Source organism: Mastigoproctus giganteus, chromosome 10, assembly GCF_048544385.1.
Source record: "Mastigoproctus giganteus isolate SK-2022 chromosome 10, ASM4854438v1, whole genome shotgun sequence".
Lineage (NCBI taxonomy): Eukaryota > Metazoa > Arthropoda > Arachnida > Uropygi > Thelyphonidae > Mastigoproctus > Mastigoproctus giganteus.
This window is the reverse complement of record NC_143584.1, coordinates 83,034,028-83,050,100: the sequence shown is the minus strand read 5'-3', so window position 1 is coordinate 83,050,100 and position 16,073 is coordinate 83,034,028. Positions and strand designations below refer to the sequence as shown.

At 37.6% G+C, this 16,073-nt stretch overlaps 1 protein-coding gene across 1 annotated transcript in view; it reads left to right on the top strand.

Annotated features, from left to right (window-relative positions):
* Positions 1-16,073, top strand: part of Herp (Homocysteine-induced endoplasmic reticulum protein) — a 223,851-nt gene that overhangs the window by 128,280 nt on the left and 79,498 nt on the right. Inside the window, exon 7 of the mRNA XM_090383557.1 lies at positions 11,190-11,501. Within this exon, the coding sequence (XP_090239683.1) occupies positions 11,190-11,501 (312 nt within the window). The remainder of the gene's footprint in view (positions 1-11,189; positions 11,502-16,073) is intronic.

The window sequence follows — 16,073 nt, the reverse complement described above, 5'->3', positions numbered from 1 at the left end:
TCAAAAAACTTCATATCTGACTGCACAATTACCCCCAGGTCCTTTTCATTCTCTACTATCCTGAGTGTAACCACCCAGTTGATATGTTAATCTGGGGTTACTGCTACCTGAATGCAGTACTTTACATTCAGTGTTAAACTTCAGTTGCCACCTCTCAGCCCATTAATGGTAAAGAAATTCCATATAAAAATTATTACCTTTATGAGATTGTAATAATGACAATGAAATAATAATAAAATTTGCAATAAAATATTAGAATTTAAATACAATATTAAATATTAAATGAAATACTCCTTTTAATAGCCATTTGGTGGGCACTAGTTTTCCAGACCGTGAGACACCAAAGAGGCTAAGTGTTATAATCTATACATTTTATACACAGCCTAAATACAGAGGATGTCAGTTAGCTAATATATTTACAATATCATGAGGGGTGGTTAATCAGTTTTTTATATTTTAATATTTGGAGAGCTTAGTTGAAGTGATAGTGAAGGTAGGCAGCTGGAAACATATTATCCAGTAGCTTATTATATAGAATTCTGATATTGTGCATGATCAGTCTGTTATTACTACATATGATGGCTATTCTAATGCACTGTGAGAGAATGATATTTGCATTTACTTTCTCTGAGATGTTGGAGTGCCAGTGTGTGAAGTTGCCAACATTGAAGTTAAAGGCATCTCGTTTGTTATAGATATTAATGGTAAGCTATTGATATCAATATCCAGATCTAGGTAGTTGGCTGCATGGTTATTGTTATTGATATTTTCCGGTGTCAGTTCTGGAGGATAATTCTGTTCAGTTCTGGCAAAATCTTGTAAAAAGGTTGGTGCAATTTATTACCAGTAAGTCATCAATGTACCGGAACATGCATAGGTATGATGGTAATGAAGTGTCAGAATAGTATAGATAGAGATTGGCCAGGACACAGCTAATTGGGCTGTCCATGGGGGTTCCCATGATTTGTAGGTAAATTGTATTGCTATCAAATATTGTAGTTGTTTGAAATGCAAAGGTTGGTCAGGCTATTCAGGTTTGTAGTTTATAATATGTCTGTAGCTATTGTACAGTTTGTTAAGAACTGAGCCGACCGGGCTAGCCGGGTGGGTAAATTGCCTGCCTCGCAACCCAAAGGTCGCGGGTTCGATTCCCGCCTCGGGCTTGGATCAAAGTACTGCAAAAACCTTGGGAGGTGCATTATGGCCACAGAAGCCTATGCGCCAACAACTACCAAAAAAAAAAAAAAAAGTTAAGAACTGATTTCAAGTTTGATAGCTCTATACTGGTGAAAAGGCTATTAAAGTCACACGTTGATATGCTAGGAATGTTATTAGTTTTTCGGGCATCTATTTCAAGCTGATTGTTGTTAATGATTCTCCTATTAGGTAAAATGTTTATGATAGGCTTAAGGAGTAGTTCTAAAGCACTTACCAGTTTATGTGCATAGCTATATTTGCAGGATGCAATGAATCTGAAACCTTTTGGATTTTTGTGGAATTTAGGCATGAAATAAAAGTAGGGGAAGTTATAATTGCTAAAGTTAATTTTTAATTTTTTGCTGAAGGCAATAAGCTTTTTGGTAATAATATTGCTGTTAGTAATACACCACAGCCATGGAAGAGCTGGATGTTTTAGTACGTCGTGTGGGCAAACATTTTAGAACCTCAGTTTACCATAAACCAATGTGTACTGGCCAATTCACCAACTACAAATCGGCACACGTCCACAACCAGCTTCTCAGTACCGCACGTGCCTTATTCGCCCATATCTGGACCCATTCCAGTTCCGTACACAAGAGGTGCAGTGAAGTTTCAAGAGTAAAAACAGATCTATCCAACTGTGGCTACCCTTCAAAAATGAAAAAACATTCGTGGACTCTCTCTCTCTCTCATTGGGTTTTCTGAAAAGAAAATTCAAAGTTTTATATTTAAAACAATTCAACTTTATTCTTATTTTTACGTAAATATATAATAATGACTTTATTTATCAATAATTTGACTAGTTCCAGAGAGTTATTTCACAGACCCCTGGAACTGGTCCCAGGGGTCCATAGACACCAGTTTGGGAACCGCTGCCCTAAACAAATGCGATCTTCAGGCCCGTGAGCTTGCCACACACACACACACACACACACACACACACCCCCAGGGCCTCCCACAATGATGGCACAATCTCGACTTGATTGCCTTTATCTCCTATTACTCTGGCATCTCACAATGCCTCTCTAAAATTCTATGTACTCACCGGATAAAATGCTTACAGTTCCTGGTAAAAAACTGCGATCCCTTCTCTCGAAGGTAAAAAGGACCATCTCTTCCTTCTTATGCAGCAGGTTGATATATCGCATTGCCTGCCATGACTGCAGTGGTTGCTAAATCGGGGAATCTGGCAGAAGGCTCCAGGACCAGATCTCAGAACATGAAAGGGCAATCCAGTCTGCTGATTCAGAGCACTCCGCGATCGTAGAGTACTATTTTGCTCCAACACGATCTTGACCCATCCGGGATATCAAAATCATTGACTGATCACAATTAGAATCAGCGAGTATGGCTCAAATCACTCCACATATCCGGTTGCCATGATAATTTTAACTGCAATAAAGGTATATGTATACATCCAATCAGGGAGGCAGTTATCCTACAATGTGATAAATGTTGGCACACACCCCATGTACATGCCCAACATTCGCAGCTGCAAGCATCTAGTTCTAACCAATGATTACTGTTACTTGCACTCGTATCACTCTTTGTTTGCCTTACATGACCACGCCCGGGCATTCTTTATTTCATAATAACATTTGTATTCGGTTGATGAAGAGTCCCCTAGACTCGAAAGCTGCTGTTTTCCTTTATTTTTATTTAATTTAGTCTAACTCAGTTTGTCCCTGTGTTTTATTAAAGAGTACTATCTTGTTTGTACCTGTAATTTTCTTTTCTTAATTCCGTTCTTCCGGAGGTGAGCAATATATTTTATACTTTATACATGGATCCTGGAGTCGGAGACCTCTTTAATCTTATTAATACTGCTGTTGTTGGTAATAGATTTGTAAGTTGTACTAGAGTTTATATATATTATTCTACTATTCTGAAATTTCAGAATAGTTTCAGAATAGTACCATATATATATTATGGTACTATTCTGAAACCTCATATTTTATATATATATATATATATATAATGTTAATTTAAGAAAGCATCGTGTGTGTACACACTACCCACAGATATGATGACTTCATATCTCCAAATAACTTTGTTTATAGGAAAACTAATAATGTGTGTTGAAACCTATAGCCTTTATGACAGCCTCTAGTCTCCAAGGAACACTCCACTAGTTTTTTTTTGTAAATATCCTCTGATATTTTCTGCCATTCATCCTTCAAAGCAGCAGCCAGTTGAGCTCCATTTTTTGGAAGTCTCCCCCCCCCACACACCAACAATCCAATTCTTCCCAGAGATTCTCTGTAGGATTTTCACTGGACTGGCTTGGCCTAGTTTTCAACTCACATTAACAAACCAGTCTGTCACAACACAAGCAGTGTGACATTGTTCCCCAATATGCTGCCACATTCTGATAACAAATTATTGTCCAGAACAACTTGATATTGATGGTATTCCATTTATTTTCTGGAGGGAAAAAATTGGCTTTGTTCAATTCATTCTCCTAATTATATTAACCGTCCATCATATACTAAATCTACCCAAACCATTTCAAGCAAATATTTGTTCAGCCAGTCCTCCTTATTTATCTCTTCCACGTAATTATTCCTTCTGCTTCTGTTATCTGGAACAACTTTCCTTCGTATGTATTTCTTAAATTACAGTCTACCGAAATTCAGGCCTGATGCAGGCAAGCATCTTCTGTATTATCAGCCTTCAACCCATGCATGGTACTGAGTACTAGGTTTTAATACCTTTCATGGTTGAGCCGTTCGAAAAAAAAAATAATAAAATAAAATAGTCCTGTCCTAGCACTTAAAAAGAACACAAGAGAATTAATGTTCCTTCATGTTCCAGACACGAAGCAAGCTTTCTACCAATTTCAGTTCTAGTTAACTTTCTTGTTGAAGATCTGATCTCTGTTTCATCTAAATCTTCTAATCATCCTATTATATCAGTGCTGGATACTTCAGCTCTTTCTCTGTTGCTATGCACTGTGGAAATCTCAATCTGAGGAAAAGAAACTGCAATGTTTCAATCATAACTAAATCAGATCTCTTTCTCTTGACAGCCTTGACTCTAAAGAGTCATCATCATCCACTGCAGCAGATGTTCCCCCTATACACAATTTGAGTATCCAAGCTAAGTACCAGCACTTCCAGCCAATTCCATAACTAATCAGCCATGTAGCAACTCCTCACTAGTTACTGTAATGGCTACGCCATGTAATTAATCTTTCATCCTCAACTCTGCAAAGTTTGCCAACCCTTACCATTACACCACAAGCAGTCATCTAGCATCAACTGCATCTCATCACATTCACAGCTACTACAAACCAACCAAGTGCAACATCACTCTGGTTCCATCTAAGACTAGAAGTTTCATATAAGACTGCACAAAACAAAGGCAGAAGACAAAAATATCTATTTGAATCTGAATACTGCTTATTCAGTGGAAACTTGGGCCATCAAAACCAATTACCCAGCATATACATCTTTCATCATAACTTTCCCAAAACCTAGACAGGTCACTTGTTTAGATCAGAGGTCCTGGCCACCAGGAATCCTTGTCAATTTGTTTGTTGAACAGACCAACAAGGGTCTTTCCAAATTAGCATTAGTTGAGGCATATGATGCAAGAAAGCAAGCTGCAAGCTTATACAACATCAGCAAAAACAAAAAAAAAAAAAAAAACCTTCCCATTTCGCCCATCCGGTCACTACAAACGTTTGTCTAGTTCAGCCTTAAATTTATTTAAGCGATCAACTACCTGCTAGCTAAACGCAAACTTCCACACATCTATTCTACAGCCCTCTTTCCTCAGTTTGAATCTATGCTCCCTCAGGTTCTTAGTCTGAGCAAGTGGAAATATCCTGTCAGCATTGGACCTGCTCAAACCATTCAAGGCCTTATATACCTCAATCAGATTGCCCCGCAGATGTCTGGTCTCCAGATGCTTCAACTTGCAGAATTAAGCTTTCTTCACGAGTGCACCTATTTGTTCCTCTCACCAATCTTATTGCCCTTCTCTGTACTCAGTCTGGCAACTCTACATCCTTCCTAAAATTAGGCCTCCATATCTGTATGCAGTACTCAAGGTATGGCCTGAACATTGCCTTTTACAAGGGGATAATCACTTCCTTGTCTCTGCTAGCAAAATTCCTATATATCATTGACAAAACTCCAAACCTGCTGTAACAGCCCATCTGCACTGCTCAGAGAACTTCATATCTGTCTGCATGATTACCCATGGGTCTTTTTCATTCACCACTTCCCTGGGTGTAGTAACAAACAGTTGGTACATTTCTCCTGGGTTACTATTACCCATACGTAGTACTTTGCATTTGTCAATGTTAAACTTCAGTTGCCACTTCTCAGCCCATCTGCCTAACTTTTCTAGATTCTGTTGCAGTAGCATACTGTCTTTAGTGTCATTAACAAACCTGCCAACCTTTGTATCATCTGCAGACTTGGACATTAAGCCAGATATACCTTCATCGATATCATTAATAAATATCCAAAACAACAATGGGCCCAGCACCGAACCCTGGGGACTCCACTAATAACATTAGTCCACGTAGAGCAGTGTACACTTATTGCTGCTATTTGCTGTCTCCCACTCAACCATCCTTTTATCTATTGCAACTACTTGCCTTAATGCCATACTGCTCCAATTTGTACAGCAGTCTCCTGGGTGCAACAGTATCAAAAGCTTTCCTGAAATTCAAGTATATGATATCAAAATTATTTTTTGCATCCAGTTCCTTTGTGGCCACATTGTAGTATCGAATCAAATTGGTCTGACAAGACTTCACCCTAACAAACCCATGCCATGTCTGAACTATTACTTCAGTCTTGTCTAGGTGATCCTGTATCACCTCTTTGACCAGTGACTCCATTATTTTCCCAGGAACAGAAGTTAAACTAACAGGGCTGTAATTATTTGTGTTACCCTTTGTGAATTTGGGATACATTTGCACATCTCCAGTCCATGGGGACCACCTCTGAATCTAAAGACGCTCTCATAATTATGGCTAAGGGTTTGCTTACTTCCTTTGCTGCCTTCTTTAATATAACTGGATATATCCCATCCACCCTAGGGTTCCTTATGTTTAACTTCAACAATTTCTCCTCCACTTTGCTCTCAGTTATTACAAAATCACTTAGCTCCCTGTTAGCATTTGATAAACTTCTGGCATTCCCCTCATTAAGATGTCCCGTCATTGCTTTAGCTCCATCTATTGTTATTGATACGAGCTTAAATAGTGGTAATTTAATTTTTTAAACAAAATTTTTGAATGCTTAAATATATCAAGACCTCTAGTTCTTTTTCTTAATGAAACCATACCCAGCAGGTCTTCTGTAGTGGCAGAATCATTGAAAACCATATGAATAAAAACGAGCAATTGAGATGTATCATTGACATCTGTAGATTCATCCAGTTGTAAAGAAAAGGACACACAATTAGCAGTATGAGCATGCAATGTTCACTCACATTTTTACTGATTTTACTGACATCACAGTATTTTGAGATAATTGCAGATCTTGAAGAGCACTTTTAAGTTCATTTTTGTTCTTAAAATTTTCGAAAAGAGAATCAGTTATTTCTGAAAATGCGCCTTTGATGAATTGACCATCAGAAAAGGGTTTGCATGTTTTTTTTTGCAAGAAGACGACTCACTTTAAATAATGCTACAGTTACTGCTTTAGATTGTAAATTAAGTGTCATAAAAAAATTTTGTTGTGCCAATAATCTGGATTTAAGTTCTTTTAATTTATTTTTTCTAAGGTCACTATTTTGTGAAAAATCTGATTGGTATTTGCCATGGAGTCCATTGAAGTGCCTTTCTAAATTTCCTTTTTTTGGTCAAGCCACGGAAGCATTACAAATCAAACAAAAACATTTTTCTTTTATCATTACAAAAAAAGTATTCTAATTCCCACTTTTGATGAAAATGATACGTTTTGCTCTTTTTCGTAGCATTCCTTTTAAATCAAAGGGTATTAAATTAACATATAAGTAATGTCCGGCTATTAATATTAAGTAAGCAAAATAAGAATTTGACGCATACGCTATGCTTTCCACAACGTAACTGCATGAATTTCCATTACACAAGCCTAGTGGCTAGGTGTAGTGGAAGGTGCTAAGTCTTTTGTAATTACTAATAATGTTGCACGGATTGTTCATTTACCTACCAGAATACCAAACATTACTAATAATGTTTAGTAATGTCTTATTAGTAATTACTAATAAGAAATAATGTTGTATGGATTGTTCATTTACCTACCAGAAGGCCAAACATTACTAATAGTGTTTAGTGATTACTTATTAGTAATTACTAATAATGATGCACGAATTGTTCATTTATCTACCAGAATACCAAACAATCATAATCACACAGCTAATCTTTTTCTCATGAACAACCCTTCTCAGTACATAATAAGGTGAGTGGTCCTTTAGGCACCTAAGATCACAACTTGGTCATGATCTCTTCTCCCGTGGAGCTTTTCTCTTGTGGAGCCTTTCTCTCGTGGCCATTCACATCCTTGTTGTATTTGGCATTAGAATGCAAAATGGGATGATGTGCAAGATTTCTATTCCTCTTTTCCCTGGTTGAATTACTGTTTTAAATCTTCCGATGTCAGTATTTGCTCAGATCATACCAGTGAAATTATTCTGTAGAATGAATCCTTTATTTCATATTTCACCTTTAAATTGAGTTTAAAGTTATCCTGTATAAATTCTTCCCTCTTCATTCTGGTTATTTGGGACACATCGGGACTAGTGCATTTTGGCCCGATTAAGCGGCTACCCCAATTATGTGAAGTTTCATGTAAATAGTTGAAAATACAGTGAACCCCCGCTTTACAATTGGTTCACTGTACAATCAAATCACGTTACGATGGACTCGCCATAGTAAAGTACTGTTCGCTATACGATGTATAGTAAGTGCCAGTCATTGTGATCACATTTGTAAATTGAATTTTGATTCTATTAAACAGCAATTCTAATTAGCAAAAATAGGAGGAGTATTATCCACAGGCTATAAAAGTAAAGATATATTAAGCACAATTTTTTTTTTTTTTTTGGCTGGTGCAGCAAAAGTCTCAAGGCTTCCTTGCATCATATGGTTGTTGTTGTTATTTGGTTTTTAGGAGCATTAGCAACTAAGGCCGTGTTGCTCCGGGAATATGCGGTGGTCAGTCCCTGACCTTTCCGCATCCTCCGTATTTCGTGGTGACGGGCTCGAACCCCGGTCTAATCAAGAAGCTTGTGCTATGCACTGCTGGCACCATATGGCTAATAATAAATTTACCCTTTATTACCTTACCAATTAAAAAATTAAATAATACATGAAAATCGGAAGAATATACATGATAATCTGAATAATTAATACATACTGTAATATGTACATACTAACTAGTTGACATTTCTGCTCACTGACATTTGTGGGTGGGGCGGTTAAAATGTAAAACAGTAAAAAGATAAGCAATCAGTAACAAAAAATATGGCACACACAAATTACAAATAGCACGATACGTGCAAGTGAGAACAGAGTAACAAGTTACTAAGCTTTAAAAATAGGAATGAAGAGAAGATTCTGAAAATTATTTTTTTTTTCTGATTGAAGATTTCATGGAAGTGTAAACACATTTCACCATAATAACCCACAGAATTCTGGCTGTCGGTATTATCGCAAGTTCAGTAAGATTGAGTTTACTATCCATTTATGAAAGATTGCACTAACAGAAAAGCCCAATAAACATGTGACTGCTAATTGTTTCATGGTTGTGACCTCCAGAAATCTGACTGTACCTCGTGGTTCGGTCAGAGATAATTGTAGGGTAATTCCAGTGCTGCAGTCTCCTGCCCTGATTAAACGGCATGTTGTCCCAATTAAGCGAAGTAAACCCTGGATATTTTCTCTATTTGGTTCTGTTCTGTTCTTTAAGATTTGTCCCAACTAACCGGAATCCACTGTATTTCCTGAAAATTACAATTTATTTTATTTTTTTTTTTTTTTAATGAAAACCCCAAACACAAGAGGTATTAGAACATCTACTGGTCATGGGTTGAAAGTTGAGAAGATGAAAGAAGATATTTGTTGACATCAGGCTTGAACTTCTATAGATTGTAATTTTCAGAAATACATATGAAGAAAGATTGTGCCAGAAAATGGAAGTTGAATGAATAAATGAGGAAGAAGAAAAGTTGGTTCTGTGAGTTTGAAGTTGGATGATAAAAGGACATTGACTGGTTGTGGCATGTGTTCGGACTGCTTTGGCAGAGAAAGGAATTATAAAGGCAATTCAGAAGAACAGTGCACATGGAAGTATCTGTAGAAAAGGCATGTAGCAGAAACAGAACATCTATGAGATAGAGTGTGGAGAGACTCTGTTAGAGATGAGTCATTAACATAACTGTCCTCTCGAGCCCTCTTTTGAATGGACCCTAGAAGCCTGAGAGAGGTTTTGGGGCACCACCCCTCAATTTACAGAAATTCATTCCAATTTCAACAGTATCTTCTTTCATCTCCTCAAACTTCAACCCACATGATACTAAATGCTGTAGATTCTAATACCTTTTGTGTTTAGGGTTTTCATTTAAAAAAAAATTTTTTGAAAACTTACTGTATGATTCTATGTCCCTTAATAATTTACAATCATCCCATGCATGTTCTCCCCCCCTCTGCCACCTACTAGCATCCTCTCCGACTCCCTCTTCCAAACCATTCCGAACACATGCCACAACCTGTCAGCATCCCTTTGCTGTCCAGCTACAAATTCACAGAACTAACTTTCCTTCTTTGTCATCTGTTCCTTAACTTCTGTTTTTTTTGGAACAACCTCCCTTCACGTGTATTTCTTGAAAATTGCAATTTTCAAACTTGACATTTATTTTCCTGGATTCATTTAACATTCATTGTCTAAACTTTGAACAGTATCCCTTAATTGGTATGAAAATCTTAGTAGATTCTTTATTATTTCCCTGAACACTTCCCTTTTGTCCAGTTGGCATTTGTATTTATTAACAATTCATTGCTGATTCCACTGAAAATAATATCTAAATTTTCTAAGACCATCATCGTTGCCTTTGTAAAAATAAAATTCCTTCCTTTACAGCAGCTATATCTTTAAACATATCAGTAAATTACAGTCACTGGCATATGATGACTCCTTTAGTTGAAGATTCTTAATACTTGAAGAGCTACTGCTAATGTTCTGGTAGAAAGTATTGCTTTCTCTTATTGCCTCTGTATCATGATGGTATAGAAATGTGGTCATCTAACAAATTAAGAAATGTTTTGCTAGTGAATGAATTGCCAGTCTACAAGTTTTGGTCTGGAAAGTTAAAATTTCTATGATAAGGCATTTTGATTTGCTGGCCCACTCTATTTGCCCGTATAGTTTTTCATTATGCTCATCACTGTCATTTGATCTATAACATACTCCTGCTTTCATTTCTGTTTTCCCATTATTTTTGATACTGACTGACTCATTATTATACTAGTGAACCTGTTGTACTATTTTCAAATCCTGAGTACTTAACAAAAAACATAATCCAATGTCTACCTCCTGCAAAACACAAGGCGAGTTTGAAGGAATCATTTTAAGTTCTGCTCTAATAAAGCTGCATATAATCATCATATTCAAATTATGCATTCCAATTTTAGAGTAAAATTTTAGAGTAATTATTATGTTTAATTATAATTTCAATATTTGACTTAATACTTTGAACTCATCAGATTGTTTGCTATTCTCCTAGCATTAGTATATAAGCTCATAAATGTGTGCTTATACACTAATGCTAGGAGAATAGTAAACAATCTGATGTGTTTTGAGTAACACAATATCATTTAAAGAATCATCAGTTGCAGTTATTGAAAAATTGTTGCTTTATGAATAGTTTGTTAGCCACTACAAGTTGCAAATTGGTATTACCAATTAAATCAGTTTGAATAAAATAATTATTATTTGTACAATATTATGTATTTTTAAATGCATTATTAAATATAAGGAATTCCTTTATAGTGCCCAGTCAGCAGGAGTTCCTGTTGTTGCTCAGCCAGTTGCCCCCACACCCTCACAGGCTCCGGTGTTGGTAAACAATGATGGTGATGTCGACCAACAAGTAGCTGTTCCTGTAAGACCAGTTGATGAAAATGTACGGATGAATGCTCAGGGTGGTCCCCTCCTAGATGAAGAAGATGATCCGGGAAACAGAGACTGGCTCGATTGGTTTTATATTTTGAGTCGTGCCTTGGTTCTCCTTAGTATTGTTTATTTTTATTCTTCTCCTGGGCGTTTCATGATCGTTACTGGAATTGCTGTAATTGCTTATTTGTAAGTCTCTGTCTTAACATTACATTAAATTATGTAAATTATTTATTTTAGCTAATAGATACATTCATTGATTAGATGTTAATCAGTGCACGTTGCTGCACCTGATTGTATACGATGGCTGTGCATTCGTAACTTGATTGCAGGTTAGTTTTTAGAATAATTTTGAGGGGTTTTTTAATTTAATATACTAAACTGTAGTTAATATATAGTTTGAATCCATATGGTCATGTAGAATAGTTTATTTTTGTATTTAATTAAGTATTTATAAAGCTACAGCTTAATATTCAGAAGGCCTTTGCTAACAAGTTTTACAAGTACAAGACAATTATTTTCCGAGTTTTACAAGTACAAGACAGTGCTGAAAAAAAGCCATGAGTTAGGGTTGAATTTGAAAGTGTCTGCAATTCTGCCCAGACACAATAGGAGGGAGTATATGATGAGAGCCTTGTCAATCAATTCGGCCCTGGAGAGATTGTGCAAGGCTTGTGGGGTAGAATTTTTCTCAGCCTGGTCTGTGCTTGTTAACAGGAGAGACTGCTTCTACAGGGATGGGATACACTTAAATAGAAAGGGTGCAAGAATATTTACTGATGCTGTCGAGGCAGAGTTAGGTGGGTTGGAAAACTTCTAGCATGGGGGATACACGGACTAATAGATTAACAGTAGCCGCTGGCAGAGATAAAAATGATTCTTGCACTACTTCTATTCAAATGCAATTGGGCAGCAGCCTGGAAAGCAAGGCAATGGGAATTTCCAGGACTGCTGGGAGTCATAGTGGAACAAGTAAATACATGGGCAGTGTTAGGGTAACTAACAGTAGAAACAGTTGCATGTACACCAATACTAGGAGTATAGTTAATAAATTTGATGAGCTTGAAGAGCTAGTCAAGACATCAAAGGTAGATACTGTTGGGATATCAGACGTGTGTCGCACAGATATAAGCAGTGCAGAATTGGAATTTGGTTAGTATAATGTGTACAGAAAGAATAGACAGGACAGAAAGGGAGGGGAGGGAGGGGTTATGTTGTTAGTTCAGAAACACATAAAATCTAAGGAAACACATAAAATTCATTGATTTTGATGGAAAATGCAATGTTGAGTCTGTTTGGGGTAACATAAGCACTGGGAAAGAAAAAAAATGAGAGTAGGTGTGTGTTATAGGCATAATGAATCTAATGAGTAAAATGAGCAATTGTGCAGAGAAATAGTGGGCCAGTAAATTAGAGTATCTTATAATTGGGGATTTTAATTTCCCGGATATTGACTGGAATTTGTGGGTTGGTCGCTCACACACTAGCAAGGCTTTTGTGGATTTATTGGATGATTGTTTTCTACAGCAACATGTTTGGGAGGCAACTAGAGAGAGTAATACTCTTGATATGATTATTAGTAGTGATTCTTCATGCATCAAGAATCTGCAGATAAAGGAACCACTAGATGGCAGTGATCACGGTCTGCTGAAGTGGGATTTACTCAAAGAGGTAACTACCATCAAGGGTAAAAGGAAGGGTTTTTGCTTTCATAAAGATGACTATGGTGGTCCGAGACAGTGTATAAATTCTATACGGTGGGACCAACTGATGATGTTACCAACAGCAAATTCAAAATGAGAAGCATTCAAAGAACTTATCTTGGGAGCTACTAGGCTTTACATACCAACTAAGAAATATTGCTCAAGGTTTAGGCCTAAATGGATGTCAGATGAACTAATGAGACATATGGCAGAGAAGAAAAATGCATGGGATACATACAAATTAACACGTGACACAGAAGCCTATGATAGATACAAGTTGATCTCTAACCAAGTTACAAAGGAGGTTAGGAAGGCGAAGGCAGATTACGAGATATCTTTGGCAAGGGATGCAAAGAAAAACAGCAAAGAGTCCTTTACTTATGTAAACTCTAGAAGGAAGGGAATGAATCAGATTAGTCCACTGGATATCGATGGGTCAACTTTTATGATCCTGCTCAGGTAGCTAACAAACTAAATGAATATTTTGCATCGACATTCACACATGAGTTATTCAGCAAGGGGAATGCCAGAGGTGTATTCAACTCTGGCAGTAAGCTAGAGAATCTTGTAATCTCTGAGAGTAAAGTGGAGGAGAAATTGTTGAAGATAAACACAAGAAAAGCACATGGGAGTGGATGGGATCTATCCAGTTAAATTAAAGGATGTAGCAAAGGAAGTAAGCAAACCCTTAGCCATAATTATGAGAGCTTCCTTGGACTCAGGGGAGGTACCCATGGACTGGAGATGTGCAAATGTGACCCCAGTTCACAAAGGAGGATCAAAGACTGACACAAGTAATTATAGACCTGTGAGTTTAACTTCTGTTCACGGAAAATTAATGGAGGCACTGGTTAAAGAAGCACTGCAAGATCATCTAGACAAGACTTCAGTTATAGCTCGGACACAGCATGGTTTTGTTAAGGGGAAGTCTTGTCTGACCAATTTGATTGGATACTATGATGCAGTCACAAAAGAACTGGATGCAGGGAATAACTTTGATATTATATACTTCGATCTTAGAAAGGCTTTTGATACTGTTGCACATGGAAGACTGCTGCACAAATTGGAGCAGTGTGGCATTGGAGGCAAATTGCTGCTATGGATAAAGGGGTGGTTTTTTTTTTTTTTTTTTATGTGAACCCCAAACACGAGAGGTATTAGAACCTATAGTACTTAGTACCGTGCTTGGGTTGGAGGTTGAGAAGACGAAAGAAGATATTTGTTGACATTGGACTTGAACTTCTGTAGATTGTAATTTTCAGGAAATACGTATGAAGGAAGGTTGTTCCAGAAAACAGCAGTTGAATGAATAAATGAGGAAGATGAAAAGTTGGTTCTGTGGGTTTGAAGTTGGACAGTAAATGGATGTTGGCTGGTGGCGGCACGTGTTCGGACTGTTTTGAAAGAGAGAGCGGGAATTATAGAAGCCAATTCAGAAGAACAGTGCCCATGGAAATATCTGTAGAAGAGGCATGCAGCAGAAACAGTACGTCTATGAGAAAGCGAGTGGAGAGACTCTGTTAGAGATGAATCATTAATTAACCTAACTGCCCTCTTCTGAATGGAATCAAGAAGCCTGAGAGAGGTTTTGGGGGCACCACCCCAAATGTGGGAACAATATTCCATGGCAGGGCGGATTTGCGATTTATACAGAGTGAGCAGCTGTTTGGAAGAAAAGTAACGCCGAGAGCGAAAGAGAAAACCAAGTTTTTTAGATGCAGAGGAAGCAATATTTGTAATGTGCTTGTGCCAAGAGAGATTAGAAGTCAGGGTAATCCCCAAAAGAGATATATCCTTTTGTCTAGAAATTGGAGTGTCACTAAAGATAAGCATAGGAGCAGAAGAATCCTTTTTGCGAGATATAAGACAAGACTGAGTTTTAGAAGGGTTGAAATCAACTAAGTTGTCTTTGCCCCACTGGAGAATTACCTGAAGATCGTCATTTAAGGAATTGGCAGCAGATTTTCGAGAAGTTGAAGCTGATTGAGCAGGGCAAGGTTTCTCAAAATGGAAAGTTGAATGCAATGTGCTATCATCAGCAAAACTATGGATAGGATTTCTAGTCAGTGGAAGAAGGTCATTGATATACAAGAGGAAAAGAGTGGGGGAAAGAACTGAACCTTGGGGGACACCGGCATTAGTGGAGAAGTTAGAAGACAGAGAGCCATCTACCATCACCCTCAGTGAGCGATCAGAGAGAAAACTGGATAACCAATTACTAAAAACAGTTGGCAAACCATAAGATGGAAGCTTGTTTAGAAGACCTTTATGCCAAACATGATCGAAAGCCTTTGAGATGTCAAGAGCAACTACTTGTGTTTCACCGAACCTTTCCATTGAAGTAGTCCATAAATGGGTAACATAAGCCAGAATATCACCAGTGGATCGACACCGACGGAATCCATACTGGCGATCGTTGATCAGACGGAAGGTTTCTAGGTAGTTTAAGAGTTGGCGGTTAATTGATTTCTCCATTACTTTAGAAAGAGTAGAAGTAATTGCAATGGGACGATAATTGGATGGGAGGGATTTGTCACCCTTTTTAGGAACTGGCTGGATATGAGCAAATTTCCAAGCAGAAGGAAAAACACCTTTGGAATAAGAAAGTGAAAAAAGGCGGCAAAGAATAGGAGTAAGTTCAGGAGCACAGATTTTGAGAACAAGTGGAGAAATACCATCAGGACCTGGAGCTTTCTTAGCATCAAGATTCATCAAAATCCTTCTGATATCCTTTTGACGGAAGAACACAGGAGGCATTGAATGGACCGTGTTGGGAATGGTGGGAGGTGTTTTACCAAGTTCATTAATACATGAGCTGGAAGAAAGATGGGATGCTAGCAGGTCAGCTTTATCCTTGGCTGAAGTGACAACAGAACCATCTGGTTTGGACAGAGGTGGAAGCAGAGATGGGCAAAAGTTGCGGCCAATAGCTTTGGCAAGAGACCAGAATGCTCGGCTACCATTAGGGCAAGAAGCAAGTTTTCTACTCTTAGCCTGTTCAAACTCTAGTTTGGACTGATTAATAACTGCTTTACAATTGTTGCGAGCTTTGGTGTAG